Below are 18,552 nucleotides of genomic sequence, written 5' to 3'. Positions count from 1 at the left end.
AATCTTTAAAATAACCACTGTATTTAACGCTTTCTTTATTTTTACATTTGTTCGGTATTTTTGTTAAATGAAACATGTTTCCTTCCAAATAATTCTTATGATCAATTTAAATCAATAAAGTAAATTAAATTAGTTTGAAATTACTAATATTATTGAAATTTTTGTTAACTGTTAAAAAAAGAGTATGCGGTTATTTTTTTTTCGTACTCGTAACTGCAACTATTACACTGCAAAATTTGATTTCTGATGAATTGCAGACACAACAAACAAAAGTTTTGTTATTAAAATATTAATTGCGCCTTATTACTTATCGGCAATCTTGTAATTCACCTGGATCAAGCTTTGTGATCATAATGCCTACTGTAGTTCCTGATGATTCACGGTTCCAAGTCGAACTTACTAATGCTGGTACTAAACTAGTTGTCGTCGATTTCATGGCTAGCTGGTAAATTAATCATAATCTAAACAGTTTTTCACTTAATCACTTGAATTTCTTCTTTGTATATTGACATCAATGCCATGATATTTTATATGTAATACTGAGATATCTATTCCTAACGAAAACATCAAGCTTTAACTAAATAAATCTTTTGTTTATATCCAGACTGTTATTAATTTATGTTCTTTTTGGTTTACTTACTAATTGATTATTTTGGTTTACTTATAATTCGAACATACTAATGCAGGTACTAAACTAGTTGTCGTTGATTTCATGGCTAGCTGATAAATTAATCCTTATATAAACAGTTTGAAACTTAATCATTTGAATTTCTTTTGTATATATATATATATATTTTATATGTTACACTGAGATATCTGTTCCTGACGAAAACATCAAGCTTAAATTATTTAAAGCTTTAATTTGTGTCCAAACTGTAATTAATTTATCTTCTTTCATTTTTTCATTATCAAATATGAGTACATTTTAACCTGTCAAAGTACAATTTTTAGAAATGGCTTAGTTTTTTCAGTATTTGTTTGTAAACACACATATGTAAAAATCAGATCCTCCTTTTGATCATGTGCCATTCAAATCAATATGTAAGACTTAGATAATTAGCAAGAACAGAGGGGAGATTTTCGTAATGTGTTCTGTGGCAGAATAATCGCCAAGTCTTGGCCACTTCCAGGCAGGAGCCATGAGAAACAAAGAAAAACATCTCAGAAAGGGACCAACTCTAAAGGTATAACTCGTAGTCAGCCCTGGGCAAATATCTGCATCTTTTTGTTTTTTAAAGCAATTTGCAAGTTTAAAATCTATTTGACACCTTGGCGATTATAGTTGGCCCCACAGATCATGATATGGAAACATCCCTTTGAATTTCAATAGAACTGAATTCTAAAACTTTATTACAGTCTTTGTGGAAAACAACGTTATAATGCTAAGTGTTATTTTCATATCAGTGTCTTTATTGCCAACTGAAAAGCAGGAAAATTTCCGTATTGTGGTTTTTGCCAAAATGATTACCAAGTCTTGGCAGCAAAAGTGCAAAGAAGTAAAATTAAAAATGAAAAAAAAAAATTTTTAAACTTCAAAAATGTATATTTTAATATTTATATGACAATTTACTTTTCTATATTTTTTATATCTTATTTGTTGTACACTGTATTTTTTTATAGAGAAAAATTTTGTAAGGTGACAAAAAATTTTTAAGCTATTTTTTTGCAATTAGACTAAACATTTTCTCCAAGATAGCTTCAACATATTAATATTTTAAAGAAAATTCAATTTCAGAATCAATCTTGCGTTTAGTGCCACTGATCATAGTGCGAAAAAATCCTCAAAAATTTTTTTTTTAGAAGTAACTTTGCTAAAAATTTCAGTGATATGATGACTGCCCAGTAACATGTGAGAGGCTAAAAAAAGAAAGAAAAAAAAAAGACATTTTTCAAGGGGACCAACTTGCAACCACTTTTTTTTAAAAATTTTTCTATGATATGAAACTTTTTAGCATCTTGGTAACTGTAGTTTGTGCAAACAGGTGCCAATATGCAATTATCCACAATTGTATTTACAGCACTATAAGCATAGAATTATTGATATAAATATAGCCACTGTATAGAAAATCTGTTAGTAAGTAAATTTGATTTTAGATAATGAATTGTTCTAAAATCAATAGCTTATATGGTATATTACATCAATATTCATATAACATATTATCCTATGGTGTATTTCTTTCAGGTGCGGACCTTGTCATCGGATTGCTCCTGCTTTTGAAGATATGAGTCGGCGCTATCCTAATATTGTATTTCTTAAAGTTGATGTTGATCAGTGTCCTGAAACAGCTTCTTCTCAAGGTGTTACTGCAATGCCTACTTTTATTTTTTACAGAAATAAAATGAAACTAAGTCAAGTTAAAGGTGCTGATGTTTCAGCATTAGAAGCAAAGATTAAAGAATTGAGTAGTGGAGATGGAGAAGAAGGATCAGAATCAACTGTCCAGGGACATGTATTTATTCTTTTTACATTTTTTCTAGATTCTCTATATAATGGTTAAGCATATATCATAAGTGCCCATATTTTTTAATTGAATTTGAATAGCAAGAAAGTAAACATAAATCTTCGATTTTTTTTTTATAAAAAAATTATATTGTTATTATTTCCAGTATTAATATCATAATAAAAATTTCAAAAAAAGAAAGTAGTAATTCACCTTGCAAATGGAACTCAGAAGATTACCTCATAAATATTTCTGTATTTTTGACCATTTTCATAATTACTTATATAATTTCAGAATATTCTAATCCAAAACCATGCTAAATACTCTAAAAAATAGAAAATCAAAGTTTGTAAGATGTGGTTAGCTTGTTATCATGTAATAAATTAAATGTTTTGAACTAATCATAATTATTCAAGTTGTATAAATTTCTAAAATTTAAATTCTTAAATTATTATTTTACCTTCTTTGTCAAGGTTCATTTGTCTTTGAAAATTCTTCGTTTTTTCGCATTTTTTATATTGTTTTGAAGATCTTAAATCTTAAAAAGTACTAATGAGTCATCTTAGAAAGTCCTAGGAAATTTCGTGATTTTTGATTAACATTTTTATTTTTAAGACAGGAAATGTAAAGTTTATTCTAAAAAAGGTTAATTTACTCCTGTTTTTCGATGCTATCTTTCTTGGCTGATTGATTTTAAAAGTTATATTATTTTTTATTTCGCTAAACCATTGCAATTGCCTGTGAAAGAAATTCCCCCAAAACAATAGATAATTTTGTGAAAGAGGATGCCAAATTTTTCAATGTCATTCATTTAAAATGTCTTCTCAAATTCACCTTGTTTTAATTCTTATATTCTTTAACATTGTCACTATGAATTTTGAAATTTATAATATTTTCATATTTGGAATGACTTATTTTAAAAACATATTTTATTATAAAATTATCATTATTATTTCATGAATGTTTTTTTTCTTCTTATTTTTAGATTGATCTTGTAAGTTTAATTCAAAAATCTGCCTGTGAATGTTTGAATGACTCAGATGATCATCCTTTTGCCAACAGTATGGCATCTACTGGTGGATACTTAGAATCAGATTGTGATGAACAAGTATGAATTTCCTTATTTCATTTACTTTTAAAATTAGTATTTAATACAGTAATTTCCGGTGGATACACTAACCAATAATCTTTAAAACGTGAACTAAAGCGTTATACAAAATGTTATACAAAATAATAATCTTTAAAACGTAAACTCTGTACTTAGAAAACAGTTATTGATAAAAAAATATATATATATATATATATATATATATACTCATATTATAAAAATAAAGAATTGAAAATGATACTTACTTACAGAAGAAACAAGTATAACCAATCAATATCGTAAGTTAAGAATGTGTACTAGTTTTGTGACAATTTCAAAATAAAATATTTATAAAGAAAATATAGATGAGTAGAAGATAGTTAAAAATAAAGCGTACTAAGTTTAATTATTAAGTTACAAATGGGAATTTGTTACACCATTTGTCGATGACGTCATGCGGTTTTTCCTCAAACGAAAACTTCTTTAATCAAACTATATTTTAATGGGGGGGGGATAAGAAAGAAAAGCGTTTTCAGAGCAAACATTACGATATAGGTTCGCAATTTCGGAAAATTTTCGGTAAACATATGTTTTTTATTTATTTTTTTATAACCGTCGTTGAACAGCCGACCCAATCTTATGGATTTACAACCGCTAATGTTCAACTCCGTAGTCTTGTAATTTTGAACCCAATCCAGAAGACAAGGGAACTCCTGGATCGAGTATTGAGAGAAATTAGCCTTCGTGGAGGACTTTTTGATGGAGCTAACCCGCATTTGCGTTACATGGAGAGGAAGACCACAAGAACCTCCCACGATTAGCCTGACGGCAAGGGGACTCTAAAAAAACATATGTTTTTGAATTAATCCACGGAGATCGAAAAATTAGCATATAGGCCACATCGGCACACAAGCCGCACATCGTGACAGCAATACTTTTAAACACATATAGGTCGCGGCCTATCTACCTGAAATTACTGTACTTAAATATCTAATTCTTGAAACTGTTATATTATGTATAAATTAGAATCAAATTTAGTTTCTTTCGAAATTAAAAAGTTTTCAAACCATATAAAGTTTTTAATCAATCCCCTATAATGCTGTGTTGATTATAGTAAAACCTTACTACCTGTATAATAAGCCTTTATTGCCAGAAAATTTTTAATAGTATATTGAAGGTCGAGTCCCGAATACTTGAATATTTGAAGGTCTTTAATTGGTGTAAAAAATGAAAACAGGAATTCCCGAACTTTTCCAAATTTTGACATCTTTTCGATTTTTGAAATTATATCATGGTACCTCATTTACATTATATATATATATATATATATATATATATATATATATATATATATATACATATTTTGTTTAATATTTTTACATACTCTAGGAGACTACCCTTGCACACTTTGCTCAACAGCCTTTGTAAATGCTTCTTATTCTTATTGTTTTTTTGTCATCCCCTTAAACATCAAAATGTTCTGCAAAAGCACAGAACATTTTGTTTCCAGAATTTACAATTATTGTAACTTTAAAATAATTTGTGAATATGTTAATTGTAATGAAACAGACTATTACCTAGATTTGAAAAATAGTTATCTGTTCTGGAAAAAAAAATTAAACCTAAGGAATATAGTTTGTGAAACTCAATAAGAATAAATGAATGAGAAGTAATTGTACCCATTGAAGTGATTAATAACAATTCAAATAGATAACGCTATTTATTAAAATTTAATTTTTTAACTTCACTACAAATGTTAAGTCTAATATCTGACAACATGCAGATTTCCTCTTTTTTATTTAGCTACTTTTTATTGACATCTACTACTTATACAGAGAGATATAGTAAGTTTGTTATGTGGAATATAATGAAACAGAACCAATTGTGAGAATATAAACTTAGGATAAATCATACCTATGTGAAGACAAGTACCGTAATTGTAATTCATAAGAAGGTATTACTATTAATATTATAAGCATTAATATCGAGGAGAAATTCATAAATTTATCAGAATAATTTATTATCAGTATTTGAATATATTACAATAGTTGAGCTTTTGCTCATTACCTAATTTTTTTTGTTGGGAAAACTTAAATCTCATCTTTCTTTGTCTACATTGTATTTCAATATTTGTTCTTTTGAACAACAACTATTGAAAACCCAGCTTTACACTGATATTAATTGGCATTAGCAAAGTTTATGAAATCTGACTTGATACTTGGATTTTCATTTGAATAGCAACAAATCACAATTAAAGGATAAATACTAAACTTGAAGTCATGGACCCCTGGCTACACATGCTGTTGTGGCATAGAATTTGGAACTCCTGATTTTCAATGTCTTAATTATATAAAAAGTAAATTCCTTAGTTTAAAATTTTTTTTAGCAAAGGTAAGATGAAAACTTCCAACAAATTTACACTATCAGAAGTCTTAAAAATGTTAATATATTATCTTACAGTATCTGTATTTTTCTTTGTTTTCAGTTGATTATGTCTTATGGTTTCAATCAAGCAGTAAAACTTCATTCTCTGAAAATCACAGCCCCAGAAGGTTAGTCGCTTTCCTTAAAAACATTTTTACACAGTAATTCTATAGTGTTTGAAGAGAATTTTTTCTCAGATAAACCTGTTGCTTACAACTATGAAGAAAAATCAAGAAATTTAATCTAACTCAATAATGTTGACTTCCAAATGAGAGAAGTTAGATAAAATTTAGTCTTCACTGTGTATTTGCAGACAGATTTATACTTAGTTGCTTATATTGTTACTAGCTAAAATCCCATTCATATGGGGAAAAATAGAAAGTACATTATCAATAAATTAGTACTAATTACACTTAAATCATGCACAAAAATGAAGGACATACCTGCACAATTAATAAAACTTAAAATCCCTGTGGCAGAATTGCGGCGACATTGTCGCAGAATGTTACAAGGTTTTTGCAGAAAGATTTTGAATTTGGAAAAGGAAAATTTTTGTTTTCCTTTATACATAATTTTTTGAAAAATGTTTTTTTTTTTTTTTCTTCTTTTCTGCATGTTTTTTTTCTTTCAAGGATGTCTTCCCTGTGCATCAGAGAGGAAAGAAATAATCATGATTTTTCTATTCTCATTTGAGATCTTTAAAAAAATCGGTAATAACTGGCTTCAGTAAAAATTTCAAATTAATAATATAAAATAAAAAATTCAGAAATTGCAAAAGTTTAAAAGATAGTTGGGTCTAGAAATGTTCTTTCTTTCATTTTTTTTTCGTTAAAGAATACCATATTTTACATTCGCTTGATTACCTCTTTTTTAAAGTCCTATTCCAGTGATTTGTGATCTTTATTTTGGGGGTTCAACGGACTTTTCGATTTTTAATTTATGTATCACTTGACCTTTTTACGAATTTTAATTTGTGTAATAATTTACAAAATTTGAAATTGCATTTTTCCGTCTACAAAATGCCAGAATATCGCCTATAATATTAGAATTAAAAAAATATTACTTATACATTTTATTCTATACTTTCTTCTGTATACACGTTTCTGTTACTTTAAATTATTAACTGTTATAATTAAAAATATCTTAAAGCAAAATATTAGTGCCAGGGAAGTTTGTCGCAGAAAGCCCAAAAAAATTTTGCCATTGGTTAAAATAATTTCATTTTTTAAAATTTATTATGATATTTGCCATTTCTTGTGGCTTTATGCAATTAAGTTGAGTAGAACACTTTTTTTGTAGTTCATTTCATCACAATAACGATTAACTGTATTTTGTATAATTTGTCATGATGCTGTTGCTTAAGACCAACTTATGGTAGTCAAAATTTCCCTCAATCAAGAGATTTTATCTGATACTTATCACTTTCAAGGGGCCATAAATAATCTCTTTCCACAATATCTAGTGTAAAACTGCTCAGTATTGATGTGGTTTTAATAGGTATATTAACATGGATATTTTTGTACATTACCTATGTTATTTGCTATCTCAATTACCATAGCATCAGTAGTTACCAAAATTAATTAAGCATCATTGGAGTAAATAATAGTATGGCAATTTCTTACGTTTCTCCTAAATGAACTGTTACCATTTCTCCATTATTGCGGTTTTTAGTACAAAGCTTTTTTTTAAAAGCTTGTTTAATACCTATTATGATCAAAAAAATCCTTCATAAGAGAATATCTAGATCATAAATGGAACCCATTGTCCAAATTTCATGCTTCTTGCTTCAGTTCTTTAGATTCAGTTAGGTTCTTCAAAGATGTATCTGTCAATCAGGATATTCTTTCTTTATATATAGGTTGTATGAATTTAACAAATGCATGTAAGACTTTTCTATTGAAAAATTAAAAATTTGTTTTAATGCTTTACATTTGGTGATCGATGAAAGTTATATTTTTATAGCATTGACTATGGATGGACTATGAGCTCCATCAATTTTCTCTATTCTTTTTTGTTAAGTCTTTGTTTTTTTTAACACTTCAAAGCTGTGTCAATTTGAATATCCATTTTTTTAATTTCTCCATAACACAAAAAAATGTTCAATTTAAGTATAGTTTAAGATATATTATTGTGTGAGACTTTATTAATTTCATTTAGCTTAGCTTAATAGTGCCTGTATGCACTTAACCTATTATGCTAAAATAAATTTTTATTGTTCAGAATTTAAGCATTAATTAAAACTTTTATCTATTTATATTCTAGATAATGGACCTAAAACTTTAAAGTTGTTTATTAATCAACCAAGAACTCTAGATTTTGATCAAGCTGACTCCTCAGAACCTGTTCAAATATTAGAGTAAGATTAAATTTATTGCTATTACTTAACTATCTATTATTTAATCAACATCTTTTGCATCCTTTTCAATAAAACTTTAAATGGTCACAAAACTTTGAAGCTATTGTTGAAGCCAGCTGTTCTTAAATGTTTTCAAAGAGCAAAAGGAATTCGAATAATGCAGTTTCTATTTGTGTAACTTTGCTACATAATATAATGAAGGATTTAGCAGCTTTGTTGAAGATTGGAAATTTTAACGCCAGCTTTGGTTTGGCTCGAAAATTTTAATGCTATACAAAACAGTGTATCTCGGACTTTCCATGATGAAGCTAAAAATGTCTGTAATAATAAATGTCTGTAATAATAAAAATAATAAATGTAATAAATGTCAGTATGTGAACAGTGGATTAAGGAAACCCTACCCAATTTGCTTCAAAGATACTGTGAAAAAGATTTTTTCAATATTGATGAACTAAGTTTGTTTTTGAAATGTCTTCCTAATAAAACAGTGTGTTCGGAGACGAAAATTGAATAGGAGGCAAAATGAGCAAAAAACGCCTGACTGTGTTAATTAGAGGCAATACTTCTTGTACTGAAAAGTTGCCTTTGCTTGTGATTGAAAAAAAAAAATCTTGTTTCAAAAATGTGTAAACTTTTCCTTTGGGGTACAGATTTTTTTTTAAAAAAAGACTTTGATAACAGCAATTTTGTTTTTAAAGATTTTATGAGGAATTTCATGTTACTATAAAACATTTATGTTAATATAGAACATAGAATCATGATAGAACATTTCATTGTAAAAATGAAAAGTGATAATTTTTGTAGATAAATGTACTATGCATAATGATCTACGTAATTATAATACCTAAATTTTTAAACATCGAAAAACAAAACAAAAATTAAACTAAAGGTAAGTCAAAGTTCTTTTTCATTACCCTCTCATTTGACTTATTGTGAATTAACTGTACTTCTAAAGTTAAAGGAGGAAAATATTTTGAATGCTTTATGTTTTTTTTTTCCCTTTCGTTTTGAATAATTAGCTAAAGCAATAAAAATTGTGATTTTTCTGTATATAACAAAACCAAAAATTTTGATTTAAATAAGTGATAATTTTAATTCTAGGTTAAAACCAGAAGATTTAAAAGGAGAACAGCCAGTGCTTTTGAGATATGTGAAATTTCAAAATGTTCAAAACTTTCAGGTGAGTTACTCTAACAGTATGCTATGCTATTTTACATTTTGATGTGGATACCAGTGTTATAAATTGAGAAAGGTAATTGTCCAATTCACACGAATTGTGCAATAGGACATCTAAAGAGCTTTAGTCTACAGTATATGTGATTGTAATTTATGTTATATTTTGTCTACAACGTAGAATTTAAATGAATGTTTCATATTTTAAAACTAAGCTCCTATTTCTTTAAATCCTGTTTTGCTGGGTTCTACTGTATTAAAATTTAACAGTTTAAACCAATGTAAAAACTAAATATAAAACCATGAGAATATTATCCATACTTTTTTTAATACAATTTTTATTAAATTTGTATTTAATAAAAATTTATTAATACACAACAGATAATATACTAAATAGCTGGAAAAGCATATTTTATTTAATATTCTTTTTTAATATTTATCCTAATTTATTTATTTTGTAAGAGAAACCATACTTTTCTTTATATTTATTTAAATTAAATAGACATTTTATAAATTTTGTTTAAAAAAATTTAAATTTGAAATATTGGTTATTTTTTTAAAATTTTTATCGATACCTTATGACTGCCAACTAAAAATCAAATATCAGGTTTGCTAGTAGGTTCCTAATTTCCTAAACGGTCTCTATTTTTTTGGTTGGTTCTATTTCCTTCTATCACTGTGTTCACTGATCATTTCTAGTCCTTTTTATCACTTAGATGTTCCTGAAAGTCTCCTTTATACCCTTATTAATATCAGAAATTAATCTTTTTCCAAATTTTACTGGAGAAATTTAGTATGCCATAAAAAGTGGCAGGAAGTTTTCGATTCTATTTGTTTTAAAATATTTTTTCTGTATCGAGAATTCAGCTAAATTAACCATAACTGATGGTAAAATATGTATACAAAATTGCTTCTTCAAATGAAGCTAGTTCAAACTGGTTTCCAATGTTCATAATACAATTCAACTTTCAAATGCCAATTAATAGTTACTTTTGGCTGAATTAGCATGGCAGGTATGGATATTACAGATGATTTGTTAGCTTGGGACCACTATAGAATCATCTGTGGTCCCTTGGACCAGCAACCTATGTAAAGGAATGGTCTGTGTTTAATCCAAAATGGCTTATTTCATCTTAGTTGTGAACATTTCACATTGTAAATAAGCCCTAACATGCTACTTAAATAAACATTCATAACTAAAAATTGTACACTAATTGTTCAGCTACTATAAATATAAAGAATTTTGAAAGCACTAGATAATTGCACTTGAAACTTTTTGCTTGCAATTCCATTTGCAATCTTTTGAAAGCATTTTTCAATTGAATCATAAACATGGTTCCAAGATAGTCTCACCAAATATAGAGCGTCCAAAAGGTTGGTTTTGTATCTTTTCTCCTCATATTTATTCAATGATGCTATAATTTTTCTCATATAACATTGAATATTTATGTATTTTTTTCATATAATTTTCATCTCTGTTACTAATTTTTACCGAAGGAATGATATCTAGTGAGTGAAGCATGCAGGCAAATTAGAGGATGAGTGAGGTGTTAAAAATAAAACAAACCACAAAAAAAAAAATTTTTTTTTTTTCCCTTTTTTGTATTTTTGTAACTTATCATGAGATATTAAATTGCCCAAAGAGAAATTTTTTCAAATAAAAGTTACTATTCATTAAAAAAGAGTAGAATTTTTTTTTTTCTGATGTTGAATTATTTTGCTGAATTGAGGTCTATTATTTCATTGTTAAGTAGACTTTGTATCCAAACCATTGCTGTTAACTATTTATCTTGAGCTGTCAACCTTTTTGAATGCTTATATCACTGTATTAGCAGTTAAAGATTGAATTAATGATTTCACAGAAATGTTACTTTAGAGAAAAGGGTTTACATCAGAACATTTAGTAATTAAGAACATACATAGATTGTTTTCATTAGAAAGTCTTAATTTCATTTTGGTATTAAATTTCATTGTTTCTTTATAATATATGCTGTTTTCAAATAAAGGTGTGCAAAAATAAAGTTGTGCTAGTTTTTTTAAGAAAATTTATCATGATTTCTATTTTGAAATAATTCAGAATTTTGAATGATTCTTAAGTGGATAACTAATTTTGAATGAGAAAGTGGGGAAAATGTCTATTTCCTTAAGAAAAAAAGGCCTAAAATTTATATATATATCATAACATTAATAGTAAATTATAAATAGTCACATATCTTCTAAGTTTAATTAAAACCAAAAAATAAAAATAAAAACTATTACAGTGTATTTCTCTCTAAAAAAGAAACGAAAGCAAAAACAAAAAAAAAACCTGGAATTTTTTCAAAAATCCCAAACTGTTTTTAAAAATGATAAAAGTAAGAAAAAAAGGTTTTTTTTTTCCAAAAAAAAGGGGGAAAAAAAGATTTTGTTAGCTGTGATTACTTTTAAATTTTGTATTAAAAAAGCCTTGAATGATTTATTGATATTATATATTCAGACAGAAATTTCCAGATAAAAGTGAACCCTTTTTATTTTGTGTTTTGCTAAAGACTAAAAAAAAGGACGTCATTTAACTGAAGTTAAAGGTTGTGATATTCATTTCATGTTTTAGTTACCCACAGTAGTATCAATCTGTAATTTAAGAAATTGGTAAAAATTATATTCTGATTTTTGTTTTAGATATTTGTTAAAGATAATCAAAGTGGTGCAGATACAACAAGAATAGATCATTTAGCTATAATAGGTAGTACCATTTCAATGACCAACATGAGCGATTTCAAAAGAGTAAGTCTTACTGTATTGACTTTTGCATTTTAGTTATTTTTGTTTTTCTGAAGTTTCAAATTGCTTTTTTTATATTTAAAAATGGAGCATTTGTTCCATTAATTATGTATATAACTCAAAGTAGATTTTCAAGCCAATTGCAATTAATATAATTAGGGGAAACTTCTCAGAATGTAGGCCCTTGAGACTTCTGCAGAATTGTTTGTTTTTATTTAGCTTTGTGCAGTGCACATAACTCTGATGTGGTATCTCATCTTTTTTTTCGCTAGAGAATTAATCATCTCAAGGAACTTTTTCACTTCCTCTTTTATGATTTTTACTCTATTTGACTTGTGATAGTCCATGATGATACTTTGTTAAAAAATGATTTTCCGAAAATTTTCAGCATGTACAGTATAGAAAAAATAACAAAACACCCTGAATAACTTTTGATCTAGCGATCGGATTTTCAAATCCAATGTTCAAAGGGTTGACTTTCAATAAGTTCGCAAAAAGTGTGCTTTGTCTGACTAAACATACCTTTTTTTCAATGGATCAGGATTTTTGATTCTCAAAATGCAGGTATCTGCAATATGGGAAATATGGTTCCAAGAGTTAGGTTAAATGAACGATCGAAAGTTTGGACCCCTTCATCTTAATTTTACTTTCTGCATATTTCACCATATCTTGAGAACTTTTTAAACGAATTGTCGTTCTAAATTAATTGTAAATCTATTTTTTTTCCTTCAGTTACTTATAAATGAATTTTTAGTTTAAGTTTGGTTGAAATTTTCCTGGCATAAATTTAGCATGTTATCTCTTCTTTTTTTGCTCTGGAGAATTAAGCATCCCAAGAGAGTCTTTAATGTCCCCTTTAGGAATTTTACCCTGTTTGACATGTTGTGGTGCTTAAGCAGAATCCCTGTTTAAGTGCATCAGCATGCAAGTTCTTTGATCTGTTCCTTTCATTTCTGCCAAACTTATAGCTCAGTTTAGTTCAGATTTCCGTTGCCCACGTGAGAAAAGAATTTTCATTGAGAAATTTGATAACACATATGTCTCGCTTGATATTTCATTTTTTAGTTCTTTGTTGCCCACTTGAAAACGAAATTTACTCATTAAAGTGAGGTTGGCCCCATTGTGCGTGGGCTCATAGAACTGGACAACATTACTCAGTTCTATGAGACTTCCCTTTACACTTTTGGTAGATTAAAATGTGATTTTTTCCCTATGTATTTTACTTACTGATTATAGAAGATTTCTTTTAGCATATATTCAATCTAATAGGAGTTTTTTTTTCTTCTTTCAAATTTAATATAACCGTTTTTTTTTAAGGATGTTACGAATAGTTATTTGGCCGAATAGCGGAATATCAAATATTCGACCATATCAATCGGCCCAACACTGAATATGCGGTAGCCAAATGGCAACAGTTTTTTTTTCTTAAGAAGGAAAAACATTTATAAATATTGTTTTTATGTAGAAATAAGTTCAGTCATTATTGAAAAATAATCAGAACGTAGCTGTGTTATTGAAGGAAGAAAAAAAACTTTAATATAAATATTTAAGATAATAAAAATTATTTGATATTAAGATAATTAAAAATATTTAAGATAAAAAAAAATGAACAGCTATTACAAAAAGACAAGTGTGTGTTAAAATTATTTCTAATAATGTAGATCCAGATAATACTTTGCCGAATATTCGGCAGAAGGGCCGAATACCGAATAGTGACCAAATATTCATTACATATCAAGATTTTTTCTGCATAAAATCAACTTTTAAGCAGTTTAAGGTCATAAAGAGATGTTGAGACTCTGCAATCTGTTTTGTTGTGCATCTAGGCTTTTTTTGTTCTGAATTGTTAAAATGTTCTGAATAGCATTTTTATGCTTATGATGTATTTTGAAATGTATGCTAATTTTTGCAATTTTAATTTTAGGTAGCTGGCAAAAAAGGAGAAAGTCACTGATTGTGATATGACTTTTCATCCGCATAAAATTCTAAAATGTTACAACTATTCCTTTTGAAATTTACTTCTTCATAATCTAAAGTTGAAGAAACATTGTTGTTATACAACAATTAACTCTACTGGGAATAATATTCTTGATTCACAAGTTGCTTAATCTGCGACGTTCCATCTAATAGTGCTCATTCTTTTTGCATTTTTTTTAAAGATTTATTTACTATGAACTGTTTATGGCGTCTCAATAGCTGTAAATTTGTTTACTACTAAATAAAACAAAAGCAATGCAATGATACAGATCTAGTTATTTTGTTATGTGTTGTTTTAAATGTTTTTAAACATTCCTTTATTTTAATCCAGGGCTGTTGATTCACATTCAAAGTTTACATTGTCTGTTCCTATTTTCATTTTAGCTAGATATTCACTTTTTGTACAGAGTTATAAAAAATAACTATCAGTTCATCAGCTTTGATTTACGCTAGGCAGTTATGCATAAACCTGACTGGTATATATGATAATAATTAAAAAATATGATGTAGTTTAACTTTTTTTATTAGCTGTTACCCTTTCCTGTGACTCTACATCATTAATTTAGCACTGAAATTATGCTGTTTATTCTAGCTAACACATAATAGTTAAATTTTACCCCAATGAAGCAATTTTCTTGATAAATTAGCACAATATTAGCACAAAAAAATTCTATTTACCATTTTTTAGGTTTAAGAAACACATTTAAAAAGCGTAGCTCTAAACTAAGTTAACTTGATTCAAAGCTCTTTCACAAAGGAAAATAAAAAGTCACAGTTTAAGTCACACATTTGAAACAAAGTTGTAATTTTAATACTATATCTGCCATTTTGTCGGGAAAGGATCTGGGCTTTAGAACAGATGAATAACTGAAATATTTTAAATATTATTAAATTCTTTTAAAAATTGATTATTTGGTTTAATTTTTCCGCCTGGATTAAAATTATCAAAATCAATTCCTTATTCTCATTTTTAACAAATTTTTTATTTTAAATTCTTATAAGTTAGCAAATTTTTCAGTTTCAGAATGAAAGAGTTTCTGGGAAACATGTCCGAGGAATATGTTGAATGATTCATCTCTGAAACAATAAAATTTGCTAAAGGCTTTGAAGTTATTAAGATAGTAACCCCAATGTCAGAATTAATGAACATTTCAAATGATTATTCCAATTTGAATATTAGTATAACATATTTTCTACCATTTGAAAGTTAAATAAATTTTTTTAAAAATTTATTCCATTTTCTTATAAACCACAACATGATTTCAGAATGGATTTGTTTTTAGATTGAATCAATTTATTCTGCATTTGCTAAATACATATGCATAAAATTTAAGACTTGTTTCATGCTTTTAAAATTTTTTTTTTAAATAGAAAAAGTAATTATTATTTTGTACACTTTCTTTCTCGCCTACTCATTTTAAATCGATTAAAGCTAAGAACGAGGGCCTTGGTAATTTCTATATATAATTTTCTTATATGGCACCCGAAACTTGGGTATTTCTTTATCTATTGGCTACACTATTGTTATTATTCATTTTGTTATGTTGTCTCAAGTGCTAATGTAATTAGTTTCGAAAATTAGTTCTATGTAAATGTTTATTTAGATTAATTTTATTTGGTTATCTTAAGTAATAATCTAAGTTGTGTAGAATAGTTAATTGTTCAGTATTTATAATAAATTTGTAATTTTATAGAAATAATTTCTTAGTTACACAGTAATTACAGGGTATCTGCGCACCTTGAAAGTCGAAAAATCATGGAAAGTCATTGATTTCCGTATTGAACAAAATTTGTCATGATTTTAACTATTTTAAAAAAAAAAATCATGGAAAGTCATGGATTTAGGTCGCCGAAAAGTCTAATTTTTAAAATGGAATTTACCCTCCCACCCAATTTTATATTGTTTGGATGTTCCAAATATCTAAATTTGTAGCAAAATTCCCACTCATAGTCATATTTTATTAAAATATAAAGTGTTTTAATCCTGTCCCTTAAAGATTATGGTGTTTTTTCCAAAAATAAAAAAAAGAACATAATTTCTAGCGGGAATTATCTTTTAAACTTCTGTGATGTGATTTCAGAGTTTTTTTGATTTATTTTTTTGTTGTATCAATTTAAAATTCTAGTTTAGGCTTTTTATATTACATTTGCTTTAAGGAAGAAATAAAACAGCTTTAATTAACTACATATATCTGACAGTATTTAGTTATTTACTTTCGTATTTTTCTCAGCTATTTTATTGCTTCAAATCTTACTTTACTCTGTTTTTTAAGTTTAAAATCAATAAATATGAAGATGCAGAGTATAACACTTTTGTTTATACCTATGATTTCAATAAATTTTTTTTAATTTATTGTTCTGTTTTTGTGGAGAAAATAGTAACTTCGGTAAGTCATGAAAAATTCTTGGAATTATTCATGAAAAGTCATGGATTTGGAAATCCAAAATGTAGCAGATGCAGGGATGAGATTTTTCCGCTTTTTAGCGGATTTCCGTTTTTTTCACTTTTATCTCTTGAATTTCAGTTTTTTTAATCAAAAATTCAGATTTTTTTAAAAATTTCACTTTTTTTTATAAGTATTCCGTTTTTTCAGAAAATTCAAACTACATAGCTACCTTTCTCATTTTTACTTATTATAGCTATTTTCTCCCCTTTTACTCGCAGCAGATAAGATTTTCCGAATTTTTTACCCAGATAGATTCGATTTTTGTAGTTCAAACGACGCTGCTTCTGAGAAGCCTTTTAGAGGTCCCAAGCCTGGAATCTGCTAAAATCTCGATTCTTATTCACACGATTTTAATATCAAACATAGCTTTTAATATTTGCATGTTGCGATTCTTATTCACGCGATTTGAATATTGTACGTTGTGATTCTTATTTACGAGATTTTAAAATCCGATATTGTGATTCGTATTTACGCCTTTTTAAAGACCTATGTAGCTATTCGTATTCACGCAAGTTTAAAATTAATGTCTTGATTTGCTCATGCGGTTTATAATATCAAACATTGATTTTCGTATTTATATGTAATTTTAAAATAAGGCATTGCGCATTCTAAAAATTATGCAATCTAAAAATTACGCATCATGATTCGTATTTACGCGATCTAAAAATTATGAATCGTGATTTGTATTTACGCGTTTTAAAAATTCTATATCCCAGTTTGTATTTCCTCATTTTCAAAATCGTATATCTAGTTTCATATTCATGAAAATCCATAATTATTATACATATTCACACAATTTTAAGATCATCTATCGCGATTCTTGTGAGAATTAAATTTTTTTAAAATTAGTTACTATAAAGGTGACTGTTTTTCTAACGACGATTATTAGTATATGTAAGTGTTACAACGTCAGAGAAACTGGAAGGGAATATATTCAAAACTAACATTCTGTGCTTGCAAAGAAGAAAAAATAGGATTTGTCACAAGATGTTTGAAAATGGACTAACGACTAAATATAGCAAACAAAAGCAATCACTTAAAAAGGGATTTAATTTTAATTTTTTTTTTTTGGAAAAAGAGTTAATTAACTCATCATCAAAATTTTATTTATAATTGCTGTTATTTATGCTATAAAAGGCAAAATTCTTATCAAATAAAAAACAATTATCTAAGCAGTTGCTGATTGTCATGTAATTTTTCAAACTAAAATAGCAATTTTTGTATGTTAAGGAGTTACTACATATTTCTACTTCACTGTTATTGATATGTTTCAAAGGGCTCTAGTTAGATTAGACTATAATATGAACATAATGATTCGGTCCATTGTTAAAGTTTTTTTTCCCCAATATAATTTAAAAAGTAATATTACTGATATATTTGCTATAAATTACATAACAGTATTTATTAAAAGAATTGAAATATTAATGTATATTCTCAGTAGTTTTAATTTGCTAAACCAGGTAGTTTTTCTAGTAATAATTGTCTCTTATGTGAACTGAGGAAAAATATAATTTCCAGCTTTATTTTTTCAATTGGTAATTTTTATTTTCACTAAATGTTAAGTAGCAATGTAATCATTTATATAATAATAGATTAGTGCACAGTTGTATGTCAACACATTATTTATTACCTTAAACTGTCTGGAATTTATTATTAAAGGGTTACGCTTGCGTAAAATTTACTATCATTGAAATTCAGCTTTTTTGCCTTTTGGCTAATCTCATCACTGTGCCATGTAATTATTAAAAAATTTTTTAGTATGCTTTCTAAAAAGGCTGTAGAAATTTTAAACAATAAATGGTGCTATGGCGCCGCATACTTTTATATCAATTATTTGGTGATGGAGCTTGCCTTTTTCGAGCAATAGCATATATATTATTCGATACT

At 27.3% G+C, this 18,552-nt stretch overlaps 1 protein-coding gene across 1 annotated transcript; it reads left to right on the top strand.

The window, feature by feature from the left end:
• Positions 1-7: 7 nt before the first annotated feature.
• Positions 8-14,480, top strand: Txl (Thioredoxin-like). The gene is made up of 8 exons (XM_016061625.4): positions 8-445; positions 2,183-2,450; positions 3,427-3,549; positions 6,014-6,080; positions 8,215-8,308; positions 9,410-9,488; positions 12,140-12,244; positions 14,166-14,480. The coding sequence occupies exons 1-8, from the start codon at positions 354-356 to the stop codon at positions 14,193-14,195; spliced, it is 858 nt and encodes a 285-aa protein (XP_015917111.1). The 5' UTR covers positions 8-353; the 3' UTR covers positions 14,196-14,480.
• The last annotated feature ends 4,072 nt before the right edge of the window (positions 14,481-18,552 follow it).

Source organism: Parasteatoda tepidariorum, chromosome 6, assembly GCF_982258835.1.
Source record: "Parasteatoda tepidariorum strain Cologne lab strain chromosome 6, Ptep-v5.0, whole genome shotgun sequence".
Lineage (NCBI taxonomy): Eukaryota > Metazoa > Arthropoda > Arachnida > Araneae > Theridiidae > Parasteatoda > Parasteatoda tepidariorum.
Note: the sequence above shows the minus strand (reverse complement) of the source record. Positions and strands in the feature narration are given on the sequence as shown.